The sequence below is a fragment of the Stomoxys calcitrans genome, chromosome 4 (genome assembly GCF_963082655.1).
Source record: "Stomoxys calcitrans chromosome 4, idStoCalc2.1, whole genome shotgun sequence".
NCBI classification, from domain to species: domain Eukaryota; kingdom Metazoa; phylum Arthropoda; class Insecta; order Diptera; family Muscidae; genus Stomoxys; species Stomoxys calcitrans.
In genome coordinates, this window is record NC_081555.1 from 183,232,272 (window position 1) to 183,253,400 (window position 21,129).

At 38.1% G+C, this 21,129-nt stretch overlaps 3 protein-coding genes across 5 annotated transcripts; all 3 read right to left on the reverse strand.

Moving 5' to 3' along the window:
* Positions 1–635: 635 nt before the first annotated feature.
* LOC106095890 (monocarboxylate transporter 1) lies at positions 636–9,729 on the reverse strand. 3 transcript variants are annotated; one of them, XM_059367050.1, is made up of 7 exons: positions 9,367–9,729; positions 8,958–9,275; positions 8,767–8,893; positions 6,091–6,234; positions 5,032–6,030; positions 4,799–4,965; positions 636–732 (listed from the first exon to the last, which is right to left on the reverse strand). In XM_059367050.1, the coding sequence occupies exons 2-6, from the start codon at positions 9,120–9,122 to the stop codon at positions 4,820–4,822; spliced, it is 1,581 nt and encodes a 526-aa protein (XP_059223033.1). In that variant the 5' UTR covers positions 9,123–9,275; positions 9,367–9,729; the 3' UTR covers positions 636–732; positions 4,799–4,819. The 3 variants fall into 3 exon arrangements, with proteins under 3 accessions (XP_059223033.1, XP_013118780.2, XP_013118781.2); XM_013263326.2 differs by lacking the exon at positions 636–732 and having other exon boundaries at positions 4,755–4,965; XM_013263327.2 differs by lacking the exon at positions 636–732 and having other exon boundaries at positions 4,755–4,965; positions 8,958–9,309.
* Positions 6,907–7,521, reverse strand: LOC106095891 (histone H4-like). The gene has a single exon (XM_013263329.2). The coding sequence runs from the start codon at positions 7,287–7,289 to the stop codon at positions 6,978–6,980; it is 312 nt and encodes a 103-aa protein (XP_013118783.2). The 5' UTR covers positions 7,290–7,521; the 3' UTR covers positions 6,907–6,977.
* A 6,074-nt stretch (positions 9,730–15,803) lies between the features above and the next one.
* Positions 15,804–19,995, reverse strand: LOC106095865 (monocarboxylate transporter 2). The gene is made up of 8 exons (XM_059367049.1): positions 19,927–19,995; positions 19,647–19,776; positions 19,510–19,533; positions 19,148–19,437; positions 17,394–17,520; positions 17,195–17,338; positions 16,096–17,124; positions 15,804–16,032 (listed from the first exon to the last, which is right to left on the reverse strand). The coding sequence occupies exons 4-8, from the start codon at positions 19,370–19,372 to the stop codon at positions 15,887–15,889; spliced, it is 1,671 nt and encodes a 556-aa protein (XP_059223032.1). The 5' UTR covers positions 19,373–19,437; positions 19,510–19,533; positions 19,647–19,776; positions 19,927–19,995; the 3' UTR covers positions 15,804–15,886.
* Positions 19,996–21,129: the final 1,134 nt, after the last annotated feature.

Below are 21,129 nucleotides of genomic sequence, written 5' to 3' on the forward strand. Positions count from 1 at the left end.
TGACTCATGTCTAGTGCCATAATCAGCTGGAGACTCATAGACCTACATATGTATGCTCGTTGTCCACCGATGACTGATTCATAATTAGCCTAATGAATGTTAGGCGATAAAATGATTTTTGTCTGTTATCTTTACTACACCATTAAATATGTGTTTGTTACTTTGACAAAAATCTGTGTTAATTGAAAACTGATTTCACGCGAGAAAACACAACTTGGTATGCATAAAAAATGCTAAACAAAAAAGTTTTTCTTTGGGACAAATTGTGTAATAACTTCAAGGTTTCCTCAATATATTAACAATTGCATTCGCTTTAAAAATGTGCAGGTTCGATTTGTATGGAAAAAAAAACTTAATAAAAAATAAGCAATAGATTATGACGATTTTGTTACAAATTACCTTTTTGGGGATGTGAAGCGAATACTTGCTGTATGCTTTCGTTAAGTATACGCAACGTTGCCGTTTGCACCTGCATTAAGGTATGATGCTAGTCCAGTGAAGAGTTAATAAACATGTATGAGTATATCATAAAATAAAGAAAAGAATTTATAAATATAGTAAACATTTATAAAGGACAAAAATTAAATTTAATTTTATTGAAATTTTTTACCTTTTCAACCAAATCGACTCATTAGCCCCATTGGAATCCTTCTCGATTTACCAAAGCAGAGCGTTTGAAAGAGTGAGTTGAGTAAGATGTAATGCCCGTTAAAACTTAATCCTTGTCTCGCCCTATAAAAAAACAAATTTTAACATATTGTAATTTCAATCCAGAGACTCAATCTTATAAATTACTTTCTCTAGTTTTTTTTTTACCCTAATCTCACTACAACTGAATAGAATTCATCCCAGGACTTCTTGGTTTTGGAGTACAAATTATACAAATTTTTGATTGATATTCAAGAGCCCAACTTTGGACTTTCCATAAGTTCTCGATGGTATTTAGATGAGAACTACATAATGACCAATCCAGCACTCTTACCAAAGTGTCCACAAACCATAGCTTTAAATATCGTTTAGAAACCTTGCGTATTGGAATTGGTCCATAACACCTTAAATTTTATGCAAAGGTCTAACACTGCGTGATGACATGGCACCTCAAACCATAATAGATACGTGTTTAAGGGTAGCTCAAGTGTAGCTTGGATTGTATTCAGCACACTTTGGGTAGCGAAGGTATATTTTACCATCAGGGACGACTTAGTTTCACTCGAAAATAATAACCTTTTCCATTCCACAGAAGTCCAGCGGAGGTATTTTGTAAACGCCAATTAACGATGTTTTTGGTTTCGGTCCGACAATAAAGGCTTCTTCCGGGAAATTCCTTCAAATAATCCTGCCTCCCGCAAAACGGTGTTTTACAGTGTCTATTGATGGTTTACTTTAATTTTTATCGAAAACTGCTACCCATACCTCGTTTGCTGATTTTTGAGTTTTTTTCGACTCGCGAACAATCACCATGTCTCCCCGGGCTGTTGTTATTCGTTTTGGACACTTCAAGGCATCAATATCCCTCATCTTGATAGATTTGTGGTATTAATTTTCCAGTACTGGCGTCAAAAGATTTGTTTCTGGCTCTTCTTAATTGTGAAATTAAAACGCCAAGTTCACTTCCAAAATCAGGAACAAAATACAAACCTAATGTATTAAGTTGACAAGAAAAAAATCTCTGTCACTAATTTTGGACACGATCGCCTTTTTCACTTTTTAGGAAACCACATGCGTATAGCAAAGTAACGTGCGTCCAATGATGTACATTGAAAAGCAGGTGTTCAGTCAAAACAAAAAATGTAAAAACTTTGCGTTTTTCCTATTCCATGGGCTCAATTTTTTTTTAACCCGTGCGGTAGTGTCCCTAATGGCTCTATCACACTACATGTCCATATGACATACCACTTTTTATGTATCATTGGTATTTCATTATGTGTGTCAAAATTGTCAATTTACAGACAATTCATCATTTTTGCTATCACACTAGTATGTTATTTCTGTATTAAATTGTAAATTGTGCCCATGAACATTCCACTAAGGAACAGGGGCAAACTTCTCACATATCAATGAGTGCAGTCCGATTTAAGTTTTGTTAAGCTCAATGATAAGGGGTCTCCATTTTAAAGCCGAGTCCGAACGGCGTGCCGCAGTGCAACACCTCTTTGGAGAGAAGTTTTGCATGGCATAGTACCTCACAAATGTTGCCAGCATTAGGAGGGGAAAACCACCGCTGAAAATTTTTTCTGATGGTCTCGCCAGGATTCGAACCCAGGCGTACAGCGTCATAGGCGGACATGCTATCCTCTGCGCTACGGTGGCCTCCAATTTCTGTATTACATAACCTTAAAATGTGAGCAAAAGCTGATTTTTTGAAGCAACAAATTGTTAAAGTTGTGATAACAATTTAATTAGGGGTTGCTTTCACTCAATTTACAACAAAAACAGCAGATTTCTTTATGTTTTTGTTAGAAGGAATAGAGCACCGCTTTAATCGAAAAACAAGTTAAAAGGCGTCAAGTTCGGCCAGGCCGAACTTTGGATATCCACCACCTCGGGTATATATATAAACCACCTTTCGTCAGAATCCGTTGAAAAGTGAATAATTTATGCCCACATAGCAGCTTTATCGGTCCGATTTGGACCAAATTCGACATGAATATTGAGTGGTCTAATAAGTACAAGTCATTGTTCAATTTTACAGAACAAAATATTGGTAAACCGATCTGAACCATATACGACACGGATGTCAAAAAGCCTACCATAAGTCACTGTTTCAGATTTCAGCGAAATCGCATTATAAACATGCCTTTTATGGGGCCAAGACTTTAAATCGAGCGATTGGTCTATATGGCAGCTATACTCAAATCTGAACCGCTCTAAGCCAAATTGAAGAATAATGTTGAAGGACCTAACACTACTCATGGTCCCAAATTTCGGCGAAATCGGATAATAAATGCGACTTTAATGGACCCAAAACCTTAAATCGAGAGATTGGTCTATATAGCAGCAATATGCAAATCTGGACCGATCTGTGCCATATTGCATAAAGATGTCGAGGGGCCTAACTTAACTCTCTGTCTCAAAATTCGACGAAATTGAACAATATATGCGCCTTTTATAGGGCCGAGACCTTAAATTGAGAGATCGGTCTATATGACAGCTATATCCAAATCTGAACCGATATTGGCCGAATTGCAGTAAGATGTCGAGGGGCCTAACACAATTCACTGTCCCAAATTTCAGCAAAATCAGATAATAAATGTGGCTTTTATAGGCCGAAGACCCTAAATCGGCGGATCGGTCTATATGGGGTTATATCATGATATAGTCCGATATAGCCCATCTTCGAACTTAACCTGCTTATGGACAAAAAAAGAATCTGTGCAAAGTTTCTGCTCAATATCTCAATTTTTTAAGACTGTAGCGTGATTTCAACAGACAGATGGACGGACATGTCTTGATCGTCTTAGATTTTTACGCTGATCAAGATTATATAACTTTATAGGGTCGGAAGTGGATATTTCGATGTGTTGCAAACGGAATGACAAAATGAATATACCCCCATCCTTCGGTGGTGGGTATAAAAAAGTTTAAAATCAACATTTTACGATATTTTTTCCATTTTATTTCACCATATTTTTCCACTCCTTCCAAACAATGGCTGGCCTAAGCTTCGACAATTAGCAACTCAAAAGTTGTTACATAAATTTCCTTTATTCAGGTCGGCTTAACTCTGTCGACTTTATAGTTTTTAGAGCGCACAACAAGCCGATTAATGACTTAGGTGTATGCCCGTTGTGGCATGGGGCGAATTAATATCTGCACCCTCTTTTCAACCTAACCTAACCTAACTCTGTCGAAGGGGTAATACTCTAGCTGAGAGTAATATATTGTCCTATTTTCGCTAATTAAAGATGTTCAGTTGGTTTGGCCTCTCTTGTGAGTCGCATAATAAAATATTTTACAGAATTAAAATTTTTATATAAAATTTGTTGCCTAATGTTGTCTACATTTAAATTTTATGGAAACTTACCCAGCGGGAAAATGTGTCGACTTTGGAGCCTGATATCATTCCCTTTTCGAATCCGTAAGACTTAGTCTCCGCATTCAATATTTATACATTTTTGACATTTAGTGACGTTGCCTGGTTATTACCTGTCTTTCTCGGTAAATACTTGTCCTTATTAAGGGTAGAATTACTGCATAAATACATCACAAGTTGTATAGCCACTCACATGTATGCCATATATTTTGAGGGTATTTAAGAAGGATCACATAAAGACAGTAGAGACATCCCTTGTCAAAGTTTTAGAAGGCGCAATGTAGTCCTCTCCCAAGCCTAGTTTTTGAAGGCATGCGTTCCTTCTATTAGAAGGCCTTGAAGCGTTTTAAGCAGGTCTTACTAGTTTTCCCACTGGGTAGACAGATCCAACCTAATTTTCTAAAACAAATAAATCAATCAATTATTTTTTGTATCTTGAGAAATAATTGATCACAAAACATTTTTTCAGCAGTGGTAATCCCCTCCTAATGCAAGCGACATTTACGAGGTACTACGTCTTGTAAAAAACGTTTCCTCAAAGAGGTTTCGCACTGCGGCTCGCCGCTCGGACTCGGCTATAAAAAGGAGGTCCCTTATCATTGAGCTTAAATTTGATTTGTACTGCACACATTGATATGTGAGAAGTTTGCCCCCGTTCATTAAAGAAATGGGCAAAATTCCATTTGCATTAACGGGACTAACCAATCAAAAAAGTTGTAAATTTTCTTTAATACATTTTATTGTAAGAAAGTTTATGCAAATTACTCATTGTAGCTGGTACTAAAGCTAGCAAAAATCCTTTTTATCCAGCACAGATGGTTTGCTGCATTTGTGAATTAAATATTCCATAAACCACAGAAGTAAGGCCAATACACAAAGCAAATTGAAGCAGTTCAGAGTAAAGCCATAACTTGTTTTATCTCGTATGAGACCTGTAAAAAAACCGAGTTAAATAAAGCTCACGTTACGTTCCTATTACTATGCCACTCCCAACCTACCGACGAGAGGTCCACATGCCATGCAAAATGCTCCAGATATCACACGTTGTATACCCGCTGCAGCAGGCAGCCTCTTGAGGGGCACATGATCCGGTATAAGCAGAGAGGAAATGACCGTGCGAAAAGATTTGCAAAACCCCATCCAAAGAAAGATGGCAATCATTGAGCTAAAATTGATATCGAACGTAAGGGCGAAGCGTCCCACGCACATGGCTAGAACACCAAAGGTAAAGTACGCCTTGTTGCTGAGTTTCAATTTGGATGTTATAACTGGCACCAGAAATCGTATAATCAGGTCACAAAACCCCATTAATGACAAGGCTAGGGCAATATCATGCATAGCAAAGCCAAAGTCTTTCAATATGAAGGGTGTTAAAATGACAAAGTTCATTTCAGAAAAATTGATCAGTGTCAAGCCTATGACCAAATTTAGGTAAGAGAAATCACGCAGCAAATCCAAATCAAAGAAAGTCACAAAACTTGACATGCATGATTTTCTGGGCTTCTTTGGGTCGTCTTCTTTTTCCCCTTGCACCACCTGTTTCTCCTTAGTAGTTAGTGAGAGAGAATGATTGTTTGCGCTCTCCCTTGTGCCATTTAATTGGTGCAGTTCGTGCTGATAGTGCTCTGTCTCTTTCTTGGTATATTTTGGGAATAGCTCTTCTTCTCGTCTGGTTTCTATGCTTAAATCATTTCCTTTATCATCGTCCACTTGAAATTTCTCCAAAACTTCCATTTCCGGTTTCTCTTTTTTCACATGCCATTTTACTGGCTGAAATATAAGCGATCCCACAAATGCATTCAGCGAAAAGGCAGCAAAACATAGCATGGTGTATTTCACTCCATACGAATCCATTAGAAAAGTGGCTAAATAAGGCAGAAATATTGGCCCCAAGCTAGCCACGCCAAATCTGTAGGAAGCAGCAGCGCGTCTTTGCTTATCGAAATATGTGTTTATAGCTATCGTTAAAGAAGATATGACAAAACTTCTGCCAAAGCCTAGAAAAAGTGAAGAATGTTTTCATGAAAATAACGTTTTTGCTCGATGTGTAAACTTACCATAACAACAGGAAAAAGAGAAAATGAACCACAGAAATGAGTCGGCAAAGGCACAGGCAAAAAGGCCAGCGAAACTTAATACCGAACCAATCAAGCCAACTTGCCGGTATGAGAATCTTCGAAAGAGGGGCCCATTTATGATACCTGAGAAGGGAAATGAATCAAGTTATTAAGGGTCTATCCATTAGTATTGAACATGAATGAACATAAACGCATGGATCCGCTTTACGAAAAGAGAGTTGGAATCCACTCGTATATCGTGGAATGAAGCCAAGGCTTTGGCCAACGATGAAGCTTGTTGATACCCTATGTTCACACTGAACAGTTTACTATTGGTCATATTTTATCGTAATATATTTAATATGCTCCAAATGCTTATTTCCCACGAACCTATATTCTATCAATAAATTCTTTCCCATTCATGTCCTCATCGGTAAGGATCCTCCTTTCAAAAGCCTTGTCAGAAAGGTCACCCGCGGAATAACCTCTTTCATGCGGTCACCTGCTATGGTAATATACTGTAGATCTGCTGCACTAATGCCCTTAGAGATTTGTCGTGCCCTTAGAGATTTGTCTTCATTAAAAAACAAGGAGCAGACGTTGAATCAGAATGATAGATGATAGCATAAGTAGAGATTGCCATCCACTAAAAGCTTTTTCTGAATTTCTTGTCAAGACTCGAACCCAGGCGTTCAGCGTCATGGAGATGTTATCGTCTACTCTACGATGGCTTTCAAGTAAGCATCTCTTTATATGACGAAGTTAAGCCACACTCAGAGAAAAAACTTTGCTGAAAATAACTTGAGTGGATGTTGATAATCACCACTAAATGTATACTTTCTATAAAGTTTTTAAAATTTTTCTTCAAAAAAGCGTCAAGATAATGTTTAACCGCCGAAACCGTACAAAGTGGGGCCTTGTCTCTTCAAAGCGTACACGACATCCATAGCGGTGGCGGTTTTACGCTTAGCGTGTTTAGTGTAGGTGACAGCATCACGAATAACGTTCTCCAAAAACACTTTCAGAACACCACGAGTTTCTTCGTATATCAATTCAGAGATACGCTTTACACCGCCACGACGAGCCAAACATCTAATTGCAGGCTTGGTGATACCTTGAATGTTATCACGCAACACTTTACGATGACGTTTAGCACCACCTTTTCCCAAACCTTTGCCACCTTTACCACGACCAGTCATTATTTTACTTTTTTAAATTAAATTCACTTCACAAGATATGCACAAGAACTAAGGCTCAGCCTTCCCTTGTGACAGGATTGCCCACATCCCCTAATTGTGTGATACTAAGTGTAACATATCGATGATATGTACTATGAATTGATAGAAATTTGGGCGCCTAGTATGAAAATTACTCACGGCGCAACTATACTTTCCATAACCTTTTTTCCTTAAATTTGGATACAAAAAAAATCTTAAGAGTGCCTAAAGTAATCAAAACAGGCAACTGTAAAAAGTAACATACAATTTTTTTTTCAGCAGCCTTGTGTACTCAAAACAGCAGACTTTTGTAAGCTGAAATAGCAGTAAGAAATGTTTGCTAATACAGCAGCCCTATGTTTGCTGAAACAGCAGTAATGTCTGCTTTCTCATTTTCAGCAGACAAAAACTGCTGTTTTAGCAAACATTTTTGCTGTTTAAATAACAAATTTGGTTGAGTGCACATGCCAACTAAAAATTTCTATTGAAACTAATCCAAAATTCAATTTTGCCCATGAACATTGTATTAAGGACCAAGGGCATTCATTTATCATATCAATAAGTACAGTCCGATTCAAGTTTATATTCAATGATAAGGGACCACTTTTTTACAGCTGAGTCCGAATGGTATTCCATCTGCGACATCTCGGGATAAGTTTTTACATGACTTCTATACATGGCATAGTACCTCACTAACGTAGCCGGCAGCTCATAGATGGAGTCTAATGTTCCCGCCAGGATTTGAACATCCGTTCAGCGTCATAGGCGAACATGCTAAACTTCGTGCTGCGGTGGCCCCCGCTTCTGTAAACATTACTCTAGATGCAAATTTACCCATTAACATTTCATTAAGTAACAGGGTAGAACTTCTCACATATCAATGAGCGCTGTCCGATTCAAGTTAAAGCTCAATGATAAGTGGCCTCCATTTAATAGCGAGTCCGAACGGCGTGCTGCAGTGCAACATATCTTTGTGGAGAAGTTTTTGCATGGCTGCCGTACGAAATGGTACAGTACCTCACAAATGTTGACAGCATTGGGAGGGGATAACCACCGCTGAAATTTTTTCTTTCGAACCTCTCCTTTCCCCTACACTCCAATGAAATCTTCTCTTTGATGTCTACTATATAAAAATGAAAGCTTTGCGTCTATTATATAAAAATGAAAGAACTAGGAATCTGACATCAATTTTTGAGACTAAGCGTGTGGATGGCCTCATCCCCAAAACACCGCTTAACCAGACACATTCAATGACCACCCAACCTGAAATTCGATTTCGGAGCCAAGACTCAGTGGTCCAACTTTTGTTTCTTTTACTGTAATGCTTTCAACGATAAATTTCTGTTTTCACGCTTTCTACCATAAATTGCAACAAAACAATTTCTCTTCCATTCCAAATGATGCCTACGGCCGTTATGTGTTGTGCAGAAATCTTGCAAAAATTTCTTTGGTTAACTACCTGTTAACCCGGACACCGCGATTTGTGTATTAATTATTGTTGTAAGTTGGGTATTCGAAATTTTCAATTCCGTCATATGTTGATGGAAAATTATGCCAAACTGGTGGGCGGCAGCAAATATAACCAACTGTTGAAGTAAGGTTTAGATTCAAAATCAACGCTATTAAACACAGCAAAGGCAATTAACTCACCATATTAAAACCACTAGCCACAGCTACCAACCATGCCCAGCCGCCGTCGGGAGCGACAAATTTATCACCCAAATCACTTTTATTACGTTTCTTTGTTTTAACAGACTTTTTTGGCAGGACTTTTGAAGCTCCGTTTTGATCGCATAGTTGATTGTTGGTGTCCATTATTGGAGCGGCAGTGTTTCAAAAATCTTAATTAAAATATATAGAGTTGGTGGCAAGTGAATAGGTTCTCATAGACCTAGGCGTTGATAGGCAGCAAAATCAAATCCGATGCAAATGCGAAATGAAATTTTGCCTTTTATTTGTTACGTCAGTCTGGAATAGAGAGCATGTTGAAATAACTTATGATCTGTAATTGATAGCGTGAACAGTGCATTTCGCTAAATATTTTTATCTTTAAGCTTACGTCCTATGGTATTTAACGCCATTGTAGGGGACGCACAATTTACTGTTACTGAAAAGCCGGGCAACAAAACACTAACACAACAATTACTTCAAGCCAATTTTTATAGTTAATTTACATTTTTTGTGATGCCTTCTCAATTAATATGTATGCTCGCGTTTCATTTATACTAATTAACTTTTTTTTATTATTTATTCTCCTTTTCAATATAGTTTTTTTGTTTGCTTAACTTTGGCGGACTGTGAACAACCGTCGAACTGAGAGAGCGTCTACAGCACAACAACTTGTCACGTTTACTAACTCACAGCAACTGTTTGCTGTGAAATCTGTACGAAAGCGTTTGTTAGAAGGGCTTATTTTATTGATAACAAATGGTTATATTTTAATTGAGAATATTGCTGTTATTTGCTACACTCGACGATATTTGTTAGTAAACATTTTAGGAAAAGCCTGGTATAGATGACTCCAATGACATTTGCCCAAAAAATAAGTATGGAACTCGAAATATTATTTTATAAGAAATTTATAGTGCATGCAAATTTGGAAATGTTGCCCATCAACATTTTATATAGGAACAGGGGCAAACTGAGTATTTCCCTGCCATTTGTGATAATGTATTGGGTTGCCCAAAAAGTAATTGCGGATTTTTCATATAGTCGGCGTTGAGAAATTTTTTCACAGCTTGTGACTCTGTAATTGCATTCTTTCTTCCGTCAGTTATCAGCTGTTACTTTTAGTTTGCTTTAGAAAAAAAGTGTAAAAAAATATATATGATTAAAATTCATTCTAAGTTTTATTAAAAATACATTTACTTTCTTTTAAAAAATCCGCAATTACTTTTTGGGCAACCCAATATAAAAAACTATTGTATAAAAATTATGTACGAATATCGTCTTTCACCGGTATTCACAAAACTTAACATGGATTTGAAATTGGTTTATTTGATAGACTTTCTTTAAACTACTGTCAAATAAACCTATTTCAAATCTACATTCAGTTTTGTGAATATGGCCCATTGTGAAAATAAAAACCAGTTAGGAAAGGCAAAAGTCGAGCGGTACCGACTATATAATACTACACCTACCCTATAAGTACAAAGTGGGCGATATATCTAAATCTGAGCCGACCAAACTCTTTAAATATTATGGTGGTCGTCGAGGAAAGAGATGTGCAAAATTTTGTCAAGATTGGTCAATTAATGCACAATTAAAGAGCTTTTAGTGAAATACCATGCTACGAAAATAGTATATCGCTTGACTAACAGTTTTACAATATAAGTGCCTTTATCTGAATCCCACATGATCTTTATTGGTCTACGAATTTAAGTTTGGATGTAAGGTGTACTCCATTCTTAAAATACTTTATTTCAGCCCGATATTCTCATGATATCTGATTTAGGGATGTTTTCGGGAGTGAGGTGGTCCCCCAGGGGTAGACCCCCAGAAAATTGGCCCCGAAAATGGGTATCAATTCTTTCTCTACCCCCCAATACCTTTTATTAAAACTCCACATTGACATAGTCGGTAAATATGGCCGATTTAGGGGTGATTTGGGGCTTAGAAAATCCCCAAGCCCGGAAAATATATCAGGAATGTGCTCTATTCTCATATATCTATACATCATTTATTATTTATTGCCATTGACCTCAAAATTGGTTATCAAATTCGTTTTCTAATCTCATTTAAACTCCTTATTGCAAAAGTCAGCAAATATGTCCGGCTTGGGGTATTTGCCCTAAAAACTACAAATATTTAGTTCCACTCTTTTTAAGACCCAAATTGTCTTGGTTAGCAAGTACGTCCTATTTGAGGGCTGTTATGGTGGTGGGACGTCGCCTAGGCAGTTGGTGCCCATAGACACTTTTCTCTAATATTGATGTCAGATTTGAGCTTTAATTCCAAAGACTTTTCATTTGAGCCCCATATTGCTATCGTCTAAAAATTGGTCCCCTTAGGGGATGTCTTTGGGGAGAGGCGGCCCCCCAATCACTTGGTCCCATATTTGGATATCAGTTTCAAATTCTACACTCAAATACCTTTTATTTAAGCCCCATATTCCGATGGTCAGTAAATAAGTCCTGTTTGGGGGGTGTTTTTGGTAAGGGGTGGACCCCCAGAAACGTGGTCCCATATTTGGATATTAGAATCGTATTCTACTCGCAAATACCTTTCATTTGAGTCCCATATTGCCATGGTCGGTAAATATGTCCGATTTAGGGGTGTTTTGGAATTTTGAGAGCACACAAAATTTCGCTTAAACCGCACCACCCATCTCCGAGATCTGGCGTTTCTGAAAATTAGGGTAAGGGGGAGGGTCCACCCCCCTTCTGATATCAAAAAATGTAGTACCCTATTTTTACCACGGGATCATTATGCATCATCTGTGAAAATTTCAAGAATATCGTTCAGCCGTTTCTGAGTCTATGAGGAACACACAAACAAACACAAATTGATTTTTATAAATAAGATTTCTCAAAATAGGACGAACATGTATATGGGAGCTATATCTAAATCTGAACTACACTTGTACACTATTTAACTTGTACACAAATTAACACGGAGAGACAGAGTCGATCTCTTTTCTTACCTGAGCCGATCAATATACTATCACTCTTCCTTCTGGGTTTTACAAACAATTGCACTAAGTTATATTGGGTTGCCCAAAAAGTAATTGCGGATTTTTCATATAGTCGGCGTTGACAATTTTTTTTCACAGCTTGTGACTCTGTAATTGCATTCTTTCTTCCGTCTGTTATCAGCTGTTACTTTTAGCTTGCTTTAGAAAAAAAGTGTAAAAAAAGTATATTTGATTAAAGTTCATTCTAAGTTTTATTAAAAATACATTTACTTTCTTTTAAAAAATCCGCAATTACTTTTTGGGCAACCTATTATTCTGTACCACAGTAGAGGTGTAGGGTATGACAACACAAACAGATAACTTGTTCTTGTTTGTCTATTGAAATTTCTTTGAGTGTCCAGTCTTTTGTCAACAAAATGGCCAAAAGCACAAAATAATTATTGTAGTTTTGTAGAGCGGATAATGTTAAGAGAAAACTCTTGCATCTGTGTTTTTTTTTTTTTGTTTTTCAACTTGTTTGCCATTTTTTAAAGAGCTTTCAAATACCTACGCATAGAACTGTATTTCATATTTTGCATATAAAATTCTTAAAGTGTTTTTATTTTGGTTTTTCGATTTAAAGCTTTTTTAAATGTTCCGTTCTACAGTGGTAGCATTTTCTTTGAGAATGAGCTAAACTGAACGCTGTTTTAGCTATTTATTCATTGCAAAGTCGTTCGCAAAAATTAGGAACACAGTTAACAAATCTCTCGTATCAATGCTTGCTCAATAAATGAATCCCCTTTAAAATAGCCGAATCTAAACAGTTTGTGGTGGGCACATATTATAGATAAGTTTGACATGATGACACTTATTATAGATAAGTTGTACAAATCAGATATGCTCATAAATGTCGCCAGTTGATGTTGTTTGGTGCGTCTTTACATGGTGCATTTTGCTTGCGACGACATACGGTTGTCATACCCCGTACTTTGCATACCCACCACCCTGGATTATTTATCACTCGTTTTCTATTTAATTATGGAGGTGACCGTAGCGCAGAGTTTACCAAGCCCTCCTATGACACTGAACGCCTGGTTTCGAATCCTGGTGAGAACATCAGAAAAAATGTTCAGCTGTGGTTATACTAAGCCATTAAAAAAATTCGCCCCAAAGTGGTGTCGCACTGCGGCACGTCGCACTATGAGCGGAAATGGAAAAACATACAAAACTAGAGATCCTTTACCATACAACAAAATGGATGTGGGCACTTTCTTGCGTTTTGGCTGAAATAGCCACTTTTCCGATATAACAGCTTCGAAAATATGTCCGTCTGTCTTCAAATAAAATCGCTAAAGCACGAAAGGGGAGAGAGGTATCCACTTGACATTTTGCACGGATTCTTTTTGATAGAGCGGCTCGTTGAAAATGCTATGCATTCTTCGAAATCCATGTTGATGCTCGGCGAATGAAAATTCTCCTACGAGGCTCGGGAGGAGTAATGCCTCAAGAGCCTTTGCTACTGGTGAGAGAAGGGAAATCGGTCTGTACGACTCCCCTAAACTCGGGTCCTTTCCAGGCTTCAGTAGCGGAATTACTTTGCACATTTTCCAGACATCGGGAACTATAAGAGTGTTCAAAGACAGGTTGAGGACAATAGTAAGGTACTCAACTCCAGGTAAATATAGATTCTCCAGCATCAGTGTAGATATTCGATCGGGGCCCAACACCTTGGATGATTTGGCGCCACGGATGGCATTAGTAACTTAGTAACGCCCACGCTAAATTGTAATGGCTGTTCATCGGCTCGGAGACCACGGATACGTAGAATGGCTCTCCTCCTTGCCCTTCCATTCTCAGAATGCACAATAAATTGACGGTTGAACAACCTGGCACATCTCTTCGGATCAGTCAAGGTTACGTCGCAAATAGTGAGTGATCTCCTGCCATCCTCTAAGCCGGGGTTCGAGAGTGACTTAACAGTAGACAAAAGCTTGCCTAAACCGGTGCCTAAGTTACATTACTCCAAGTGTTCCAGCCACAAATTCCGCTTATGTTCGTTGACTACTCTGTTTATTTCCAGATTCAGCTCGCTGATTCTGGAGTTACTTGGGTCCGTACAACGAATACTATCACGCTCGTTTGCGAGTACCATTACCTGCGCCGAGAAATTGGAGATCAGGGGATGCAATGGAAATGTCTGGCAAGCTGCTACACCTTTTCGTAATCCTAGTGGGAGCATCCTAATTCACCGTGCAAAACGTGGAGCCTTCAATCTGCTCTCCCACAGCTATGATCGCTATCTAGGGGAGAATGCCATGAAATGCGATGCGCATTAAAGTCCCCTAGAACCAGACGATTATGGCCAGATAGTAGCCCACTTATGTCGGGCTTGTAAGCCTGGTCGTTAATTGAGACACAGCTATCAACCTGCGGTATGTACAGGTTGTAAAGCTCTATATAGGCAGTACCGGGCCCGACTGCTATCGCCATACACTCCATATAGGAGTGACTAGCGCCAGGCTCATGGGTCTATACTGTACGGAATGGTGTATCACGAAAGCCAATCCCCCACCTCCATTCCTTCAGCGACCCTTACGTAGGACATTGTACCATTGTACATTGTACAACTGTGAGCAATGAAACCCGTTCATTGATGCAATGTCCGATATGGACCATATACGGTTCGAATAGCGAAGCCCCTAGTACAACTTCCTGTTTCAAGTTATAGACCGATCAGTTTATAGACCGATTTGGACCGTACTTGACACAGTAGTTGGGAGTCATAACAGAATGCAATCTGCAAAATTTTAACCAAGTCGGAAAAAAATTGAGGTTCCAGGGCCTCAAAAAGTCAAGTCGGGAGATCGGTTTATATGGAAGCTATATCAGGTTATAGACCGATTTGGACCGTACTTGGCATAGTTATTGGAAGTCATAAAAGAACACCACGTGCAAAATTTCCGCCATTCGTAAATAAAAATAGCGGCTTCCAGGCGACGAAGAAGTTAAATCTAGAGATCGGATTAAATGTGAGCTATATTCAAATCTATACCGATATGGCCCATTTGCGATCCCCAATGACCTACATGAATAGTCGACCGCTATCGTGATTTAGACAGATGGACGGACTTATTAGATCGACTGAGATTTAAGGGGTCTTAGATCAATATTTCGAGGTGTTTCAAACGGAATGACTAGACTAGTGGGTATAAAATTGTTGAATGGCTTATTGAGAAGTGAATCGATTCGTTCACTAACTCAGTTTTAGACACAGAGTTTGCAATACATAAGATGACATCAATCATAAATGTCTTTCGTGAGCTCGAACTTTCATCCAATTTTAAATTTTTTTCTGGGAAATACTTTTTTAAACCTAATATAACATAGATGTCTAACTTCTTCGTCGCTCGATTTCCTGAGCCCTCATTGACTGTTAAAGCTACACAATAGTTTTTAACAGGAAACAAACAAAGTAGTCTTTATTATGACAAAACTCTAACGCTATTTAGCCTTTGCCGTTCGTCCGCCGTCTGACAGATGAATGATATTGAGCTGATACTTTGCAAGTTCAAAAATGGGCTCCAATGTTCTTGACATGGACCATTAACCGATTTCACTTAACCGAACAGAAAGTTTTATTTGACCTTCGTCATTCGTTCCAATTAAAGGTCTTAATCAGCCTAATGATCCGCCTTAATTTATCGGAAAACATTTTCACACTTTTTTTTAAGAAATAACAATTTAAATTTGTTACTTTTGTAATTTTGAATTATATTTTCAATAGGAAAATGTTTAAAGAATTTTATGGAACTAAATTTGGAAAAAAAAAATTTTGAAGAAAAAAATGTGATAAGATTTTTTTTTTAAGTTAGTTTCCACATACTTATTCATGAATACTAAAAATAGATGAGTTTGTCACAAACTAAAACATCAGAACTAAATTCAACTATAATTTGCAGACCAATCAAACACAGTCTTCTTTTCCAAATGCTTGTTCGCCTCGGCGCTTTCGTATTAGATATTCCAACAACCACATAAACAGAGCCAACAAAATGAGCCCATTAAGAAAGTGCAGCACATCAGCGTAGCTTGTTTTGTCTCGAATTATACCTGGAACATAATAAAACATATGAAGAACGTGATACAAACTGAGCACAGTCCTCCTTGACTTACCGATGACCGGGCCACAGGCCAGGGAAAATGTGCCAGCCAGCACCCGTTGTATGCCAACGGCAGCGGGTAGCCTCTTAAGCGACACATGTCCTGGAAGGATAAGAGCCCAAAATACAGTGCGAAAAGCTTTGCTTACACCAAGCCACAAAAATATGGCAATCATTATGTAGACATTGGTGGTGTAGGCAAGGAAAAGGCGTCCAATGGCCATGCCCAAAAGCCCTGCCGCAAAAAGAGCCATATTCCCCATTTTCATCTTAGACGTAATGGGAGGAACCAGAAATCGCATAACCAAATCTGTAAAACCCATCAAGGACATGGCCAAAGCCACTTGGTTCAGGCTAAAGCCAAAGTCGGATAAAATAAAAGGGGTTAAGACGACGAAATTAATTTCGACGAAATTAACCAACGTCAAGCCAAAGACCAGGTTAACATACGTCAAATCACGAAACAAATCCAAATCGAAAAATATAACAATTCTCGTTATGTATGATTTCTTAGGCTTTTCACCGCTATCGCTATCACCATCGCTTTCACCGACGTTGTGAGTATTTGTAGAGGTGCCTTGGTAATTATTGTACTTCTGCTCCTTCGTGATCAATCTAAGAGAGTAATTGTAACCGTTTTCCTTCTCGGTGCTGCTCGTATCACCCAAACGCTCCCCATCTTGGTCGTTATGTTCCGAATTTTGCAATACTCCACTATCATTTATCCGGCTTGAGTTTTCTACCTTCTCTGTGACATTTAATCTTCCAAGGGCATTAGGATCGTTGCCATGCTTTTTTACATGCCACTGTGCTGGCTGAAAGGCCAGCGAGCCCGCAAATGTATTTAGAGAAAGTGCAGCAAAACACAAAATTGTGTCCCTCACACCAACCGTTTTCAGAAGATAGGTGGCCAATAAAGGCATGACTATGGGACCCAATCCGGCTACACCAAATTGATAGGAAGTAGCTGCTCGCCTTTTCTTCTTAAAATAGGTATTGACAGCCAAAGCTGATGCGGCGGTAATGAAACTCCTTCCAATTCCTGAAAGTACAGATCGAAGAAGACATCATACGTATGTGCCGTGTATTTCTGTCACAAGAGCACAACTTACCGTAACACCAGGAGTATGATAACATGAAAAACTGAAATGATTTCGAAAAGGCACACGCAAAGAGACCTGCGAATTGTAAAACAGATCCCATCAGACCGACTTGCCGAAATGAAAATCTGCGAAACACAGGTCCATTAACAAGACCTGGAAAAGTGGAAGAGTTTAATGGATTCCTATCAAAAAATCACCGTGGTATTACCTGTTAGCTCCGATATGGCGATTTGTGTATTGATAATCATTGTCAGCTGGGAGCTGGTGATCTCCAATTCAGCAATGTATCCTTGGAAAATAATGCCAAACTGTTGGGCTGCAGCATAAGCCACCAACTAAAAGACATACAATTAGTAAGAGACAATTCGAAGAAATAAGAGCGTTTAGTTCGGCAGTGCCGAAACTTATATACCCTCCCTCATGGATCCCATATGACACGTTTTTTGAATGACTATTTCAAATATACAGGAAATGCATTAAGTTATGGAACGATATGTGCCGTTCTTGCCATGACAAGTAGAAGTCATAAAAAATACCACATATTAAATTTCAACCATATCGGGTAGTAATTGCGCCCTCTATAGGCTTAACCGGTTTATATGGCAGCTTTATCGGTTATGAGCCGATTTGTACCATACTTAACAAATGCAAATTTGAGTCCGAACGGAGTAATCCTCTTTGGGGAGACATGTCGCCAGCATTTGGGGGGGGATAACCGCCGCTGAAAATTCTTCTGATGTTCTCGCCAGAATTCGAACCCAGGCGTTTAGCGTCATAGGCGGACATGCTAACCTCTGCACTACGGTGGCCACCATACCAGACCTAACTTAGTATAGTTCTTAAAAGTCAAAACAACACACTTGTAAAATTTCAGCGAAATCGAAAAAGAGATGCGCCCTCTAGAGACTCAAGAAGTTAAAATCCGAAATGCGAGAGCGGCGGCAATCAAATAGTCAGCGTAAAATTTTTTACAATCATTTCATATGGGACCTCATGCCGTTGGCTTCTGACGCTAGCGTCAACGATTTTTTGTTTGTCATATGATAAATGCAAACAATTTGTCGCTGAATCTTGACTCTTTGATTACGTTTAGACGCTTACAGTAAGGCGGCGCTGAAGGCCCAAAACTGAGGGCAAAACTGGGGGCTCCCACTAACCATGCACTCAATCAAATTTGTTATTCAAAACAGCAAAAATGTTAGCTAAAACAGGAGTTTTTGTCTGCTGAATATGAGAAAGCAGACATTACTGTTGTTTCAGCAAACATAGGGTTGCTGTATTAGCACACATTTCTTACTGCTATTTCAACAAACAAAATCTGCCGTTTTGGAGACACTGGTCTCTTATCTTTTACGGTTGTCTGCTAATTGTTTTGATTACTTTAATTACTCAAGGCCTAGCAGAACTACTGCTACAACAGCAGAAGTGTTTGCTATTTTCAGCAAACTTTTTTGTATCAGTGTGAGAAAGGCTGTCACGTTCTTCTAGATCCGAGGATATCAAGGTGTGGCGGGTAACGAAGCGGCAGATAAGCTGTCCAGGAATGGATCGCTGATTGCCGCGCATCTTGCTATGGAATCAGTGAGATGTTCTCTGTGCGTGCTTCTTGATAAAGTGGACGTGTTTTTACAGTTTGCTAAATTATTATACCTTGTTTCATAGGAGTAATGCGGGGTACACCAAAATATTGAATTGAATTCCTAAAATCAAAACAAACATGCAGTTATTGTGAGCTGAGAAACAAACTGCAGCACTGCCTAATAAAAAGCAATGGTTTATAAAATCAACCAAAACCCTTTTTCACATTCACTCATGACTGCAATCGAAAAACCCAAACACATTGACCGAGATCTATACATAACCGAGATCTATACATAACCGAGATCTATACATAACCGAGATCTATACATAACCCTAAATATGTTCCTAACAAATTACACCCAATACTTAATACAAACTCACCGAATTGAGACCACTAGCCAGGGCCACAATCCAACCCCAGCCACCGTCGGGAGCAACGAAATTTTCACCCAAATCACTTTTATCGCGTCTTTTTTTCTTCCTTGATGTAATCGTCTGAGTTGGTAAATTTTGGTAAGTATCGCCATCTTTCTGAATGTGATATTTCGTTGTATTTATCGATCCATTTGAGGTTTTAGAGTCGCATAGCTTATTGTTAGGTTCCATAACTGAAGTTCAATATACTTTCATTGATGGCGATGGTGATGGAAATAAATAAACAGGTGAAGGGGCTGGTGTAGATGATAAATCGAAAAAATTATGTCTTCCCCTAATAAGTCATTATCTGAAAAAATTTATCCCACCATGTCAATTTTTATCACAAGTCTCTGGAATTAGACAACATTTTGAAATGAGTTAAGTTGATAAGACCAATTTTATGGGGATTATCAAAAGTTGAAAGCATCAACGTTTTTGCTTAACACTCTTATGCAATACGTACCTGCGCCAAATGCTCGCTTCAGATTTTTAGATTTGCAATCCGTTTTGGTTGTAGGATTTCAGGAATTCATTCAATACCAATTTTTAAAAACGTGGTGGCATTACTGGGTTTCCATTAAAAATTGATGTACCTTTACAAAAATATTCTCATTAATTTTAAAACCTTTTTGACTTTTATATGGAAAACCGACAGGACCAATTATAACAAATGTATTTTTGACTTTTAATAAAAATGACCAATTACTATCCTAACCGACAAAAGCGTTGACACGAAAACTTACCACCTTAGACAACTCTCTACGACTGATTGTTGTGAAATCTATCAAAGTCTTTTGTTAAGGAAATGATGCTCACGATAACAAATGATAATTATTTTTGATGAGAATGTTCGGTATATCCGACAACCGCATACAACTTCCATAAGTGTGAACATGAAAAACATTTTTTTTGGGATATTCAATATTTGGTTGTTCATAGTTGACACTGTTCCTCAATGGGAAAATTTGAAATTTGCAATTCTATACTGAAAAGCAGAAATATGAAATGAAAAAATCCCATAAATGCCCACTTGGTCGAAAACAAAAAAGTCATATAAACCTATGATATAAGCTTCAACCTAACAGGGGTCTTTCCTGGTTAAGGTTTGGATGACAAATTTAAAATATGTCCCACTCCCATCATTGCTGCCGAAGGCATTTGCCAATATATCGAGGTATTTTTCTTAAGAGAATGCTAAAAATAAATATTTTTAAAAAATACGTAGCTCAATTTCCTTGTGATGTTTGCAAAATTTTTTCCGCTTTTGTGGCAATAACAAGCAATAATAAAAAGATAGCAAAGATAATCAAGATAAAGAGATGATGTTTCTTTTTTAACGTGCTTACATTCCACGAGACTGGGTCAATGTGTGGACGCTGCATGTGTTCAAATATGAGATTACTATAGCGATAACATAGAACTTTGTTGTAATCAATGTTAGCAATAGAATGAAGGGCATTATCTTTTTTATAGACGAATGTGTATATAAAGACTTCCTTAATCTGTTTAAATGCATATTTGATGGAAACATAGAAACATCACTATTGTGAGAATAATTTATAAAAGTATCGATAGGTTTTGCAACAATGCGTAATTTTTCTACGTTTGAATTTTTGAATACGAAATGCTACAGCACAGAAAAAAATAAAAATCACTTTCAATCACAAATGCTTTACAACAAGTAGAAACGTGCAAACTTCGGTCGTGCCGAATCTTGTAAGCCCACCACCATGAATTCTGCTAAAAAATTTTTACAAAATAATCTTGGTTGTGGTGCATAATTTTACTCATAAAATTTCTACACTTGGATTGGATTTGGATTTACTTGGCACAAGTGTAGAAAGTCGTAACAAAACACTACGTGTAAAATTTCAGACAAATTGGATAACAATTGCGGTTTCCAGGAGCTCAAGACGTCAAATCGGGAGATCGATTTATATGGGACC

Excerpts from the sequence above, each read along its gene's own strand:
- LOC106095865 (XM_059367049.1), bottom strand. The coding sequence starts at position 19,372 with ATGGAACCTAACAATAAGCTATGCGACTCTAAAACCTCAAATGGATCG. Across the intron at positions 17,521-19,147 it reads TGGCTAGTGGTCTCAATTCG|TTGGTGGCTTATGCTGCAGC; the intron begins GTGAGTTTGTAT and ends TATGTCTTTTAG. Across the intron at positions 17,339-17,393 it reads CGCCATATCGGAGCTAACAG|GTCTTGTTAATGGACCTGTG; the intron begins GTAATACCACGG and ends CCACTTTTCCAG.
- LOC106095891 (XM_013263329.2), bottom strand. The coding sequence starts at position 7,289 with ATGACTGGTCGTGGTAAAGGTGGCAAAGGTTTGGGAAAAGGTGGTGCT.
- LOC106095890 (XM_059367050.1), bottom strand. The coding sequence starts at position 9,122 with ATGGACACCAACAATCAACTATGCGATCAAAACGGAGCTTCAAAAGTC. Across the intron at positions 8,894-8,957 it reads TGGCTAGTGGTTTTAATATG|TTGGTTATATTTGCTGCCGC; the intron begins GTGAGTTAATTG and ends TTACTTCAACAG. Across the intron at positions 6,235-8,766 it reads CGCGGTGTCCGGGTTAACAG|GTATCATAAATGGGCCCCTC; the intron begins GTAGTTAACCAA and ends TTCCCTTCTCAG.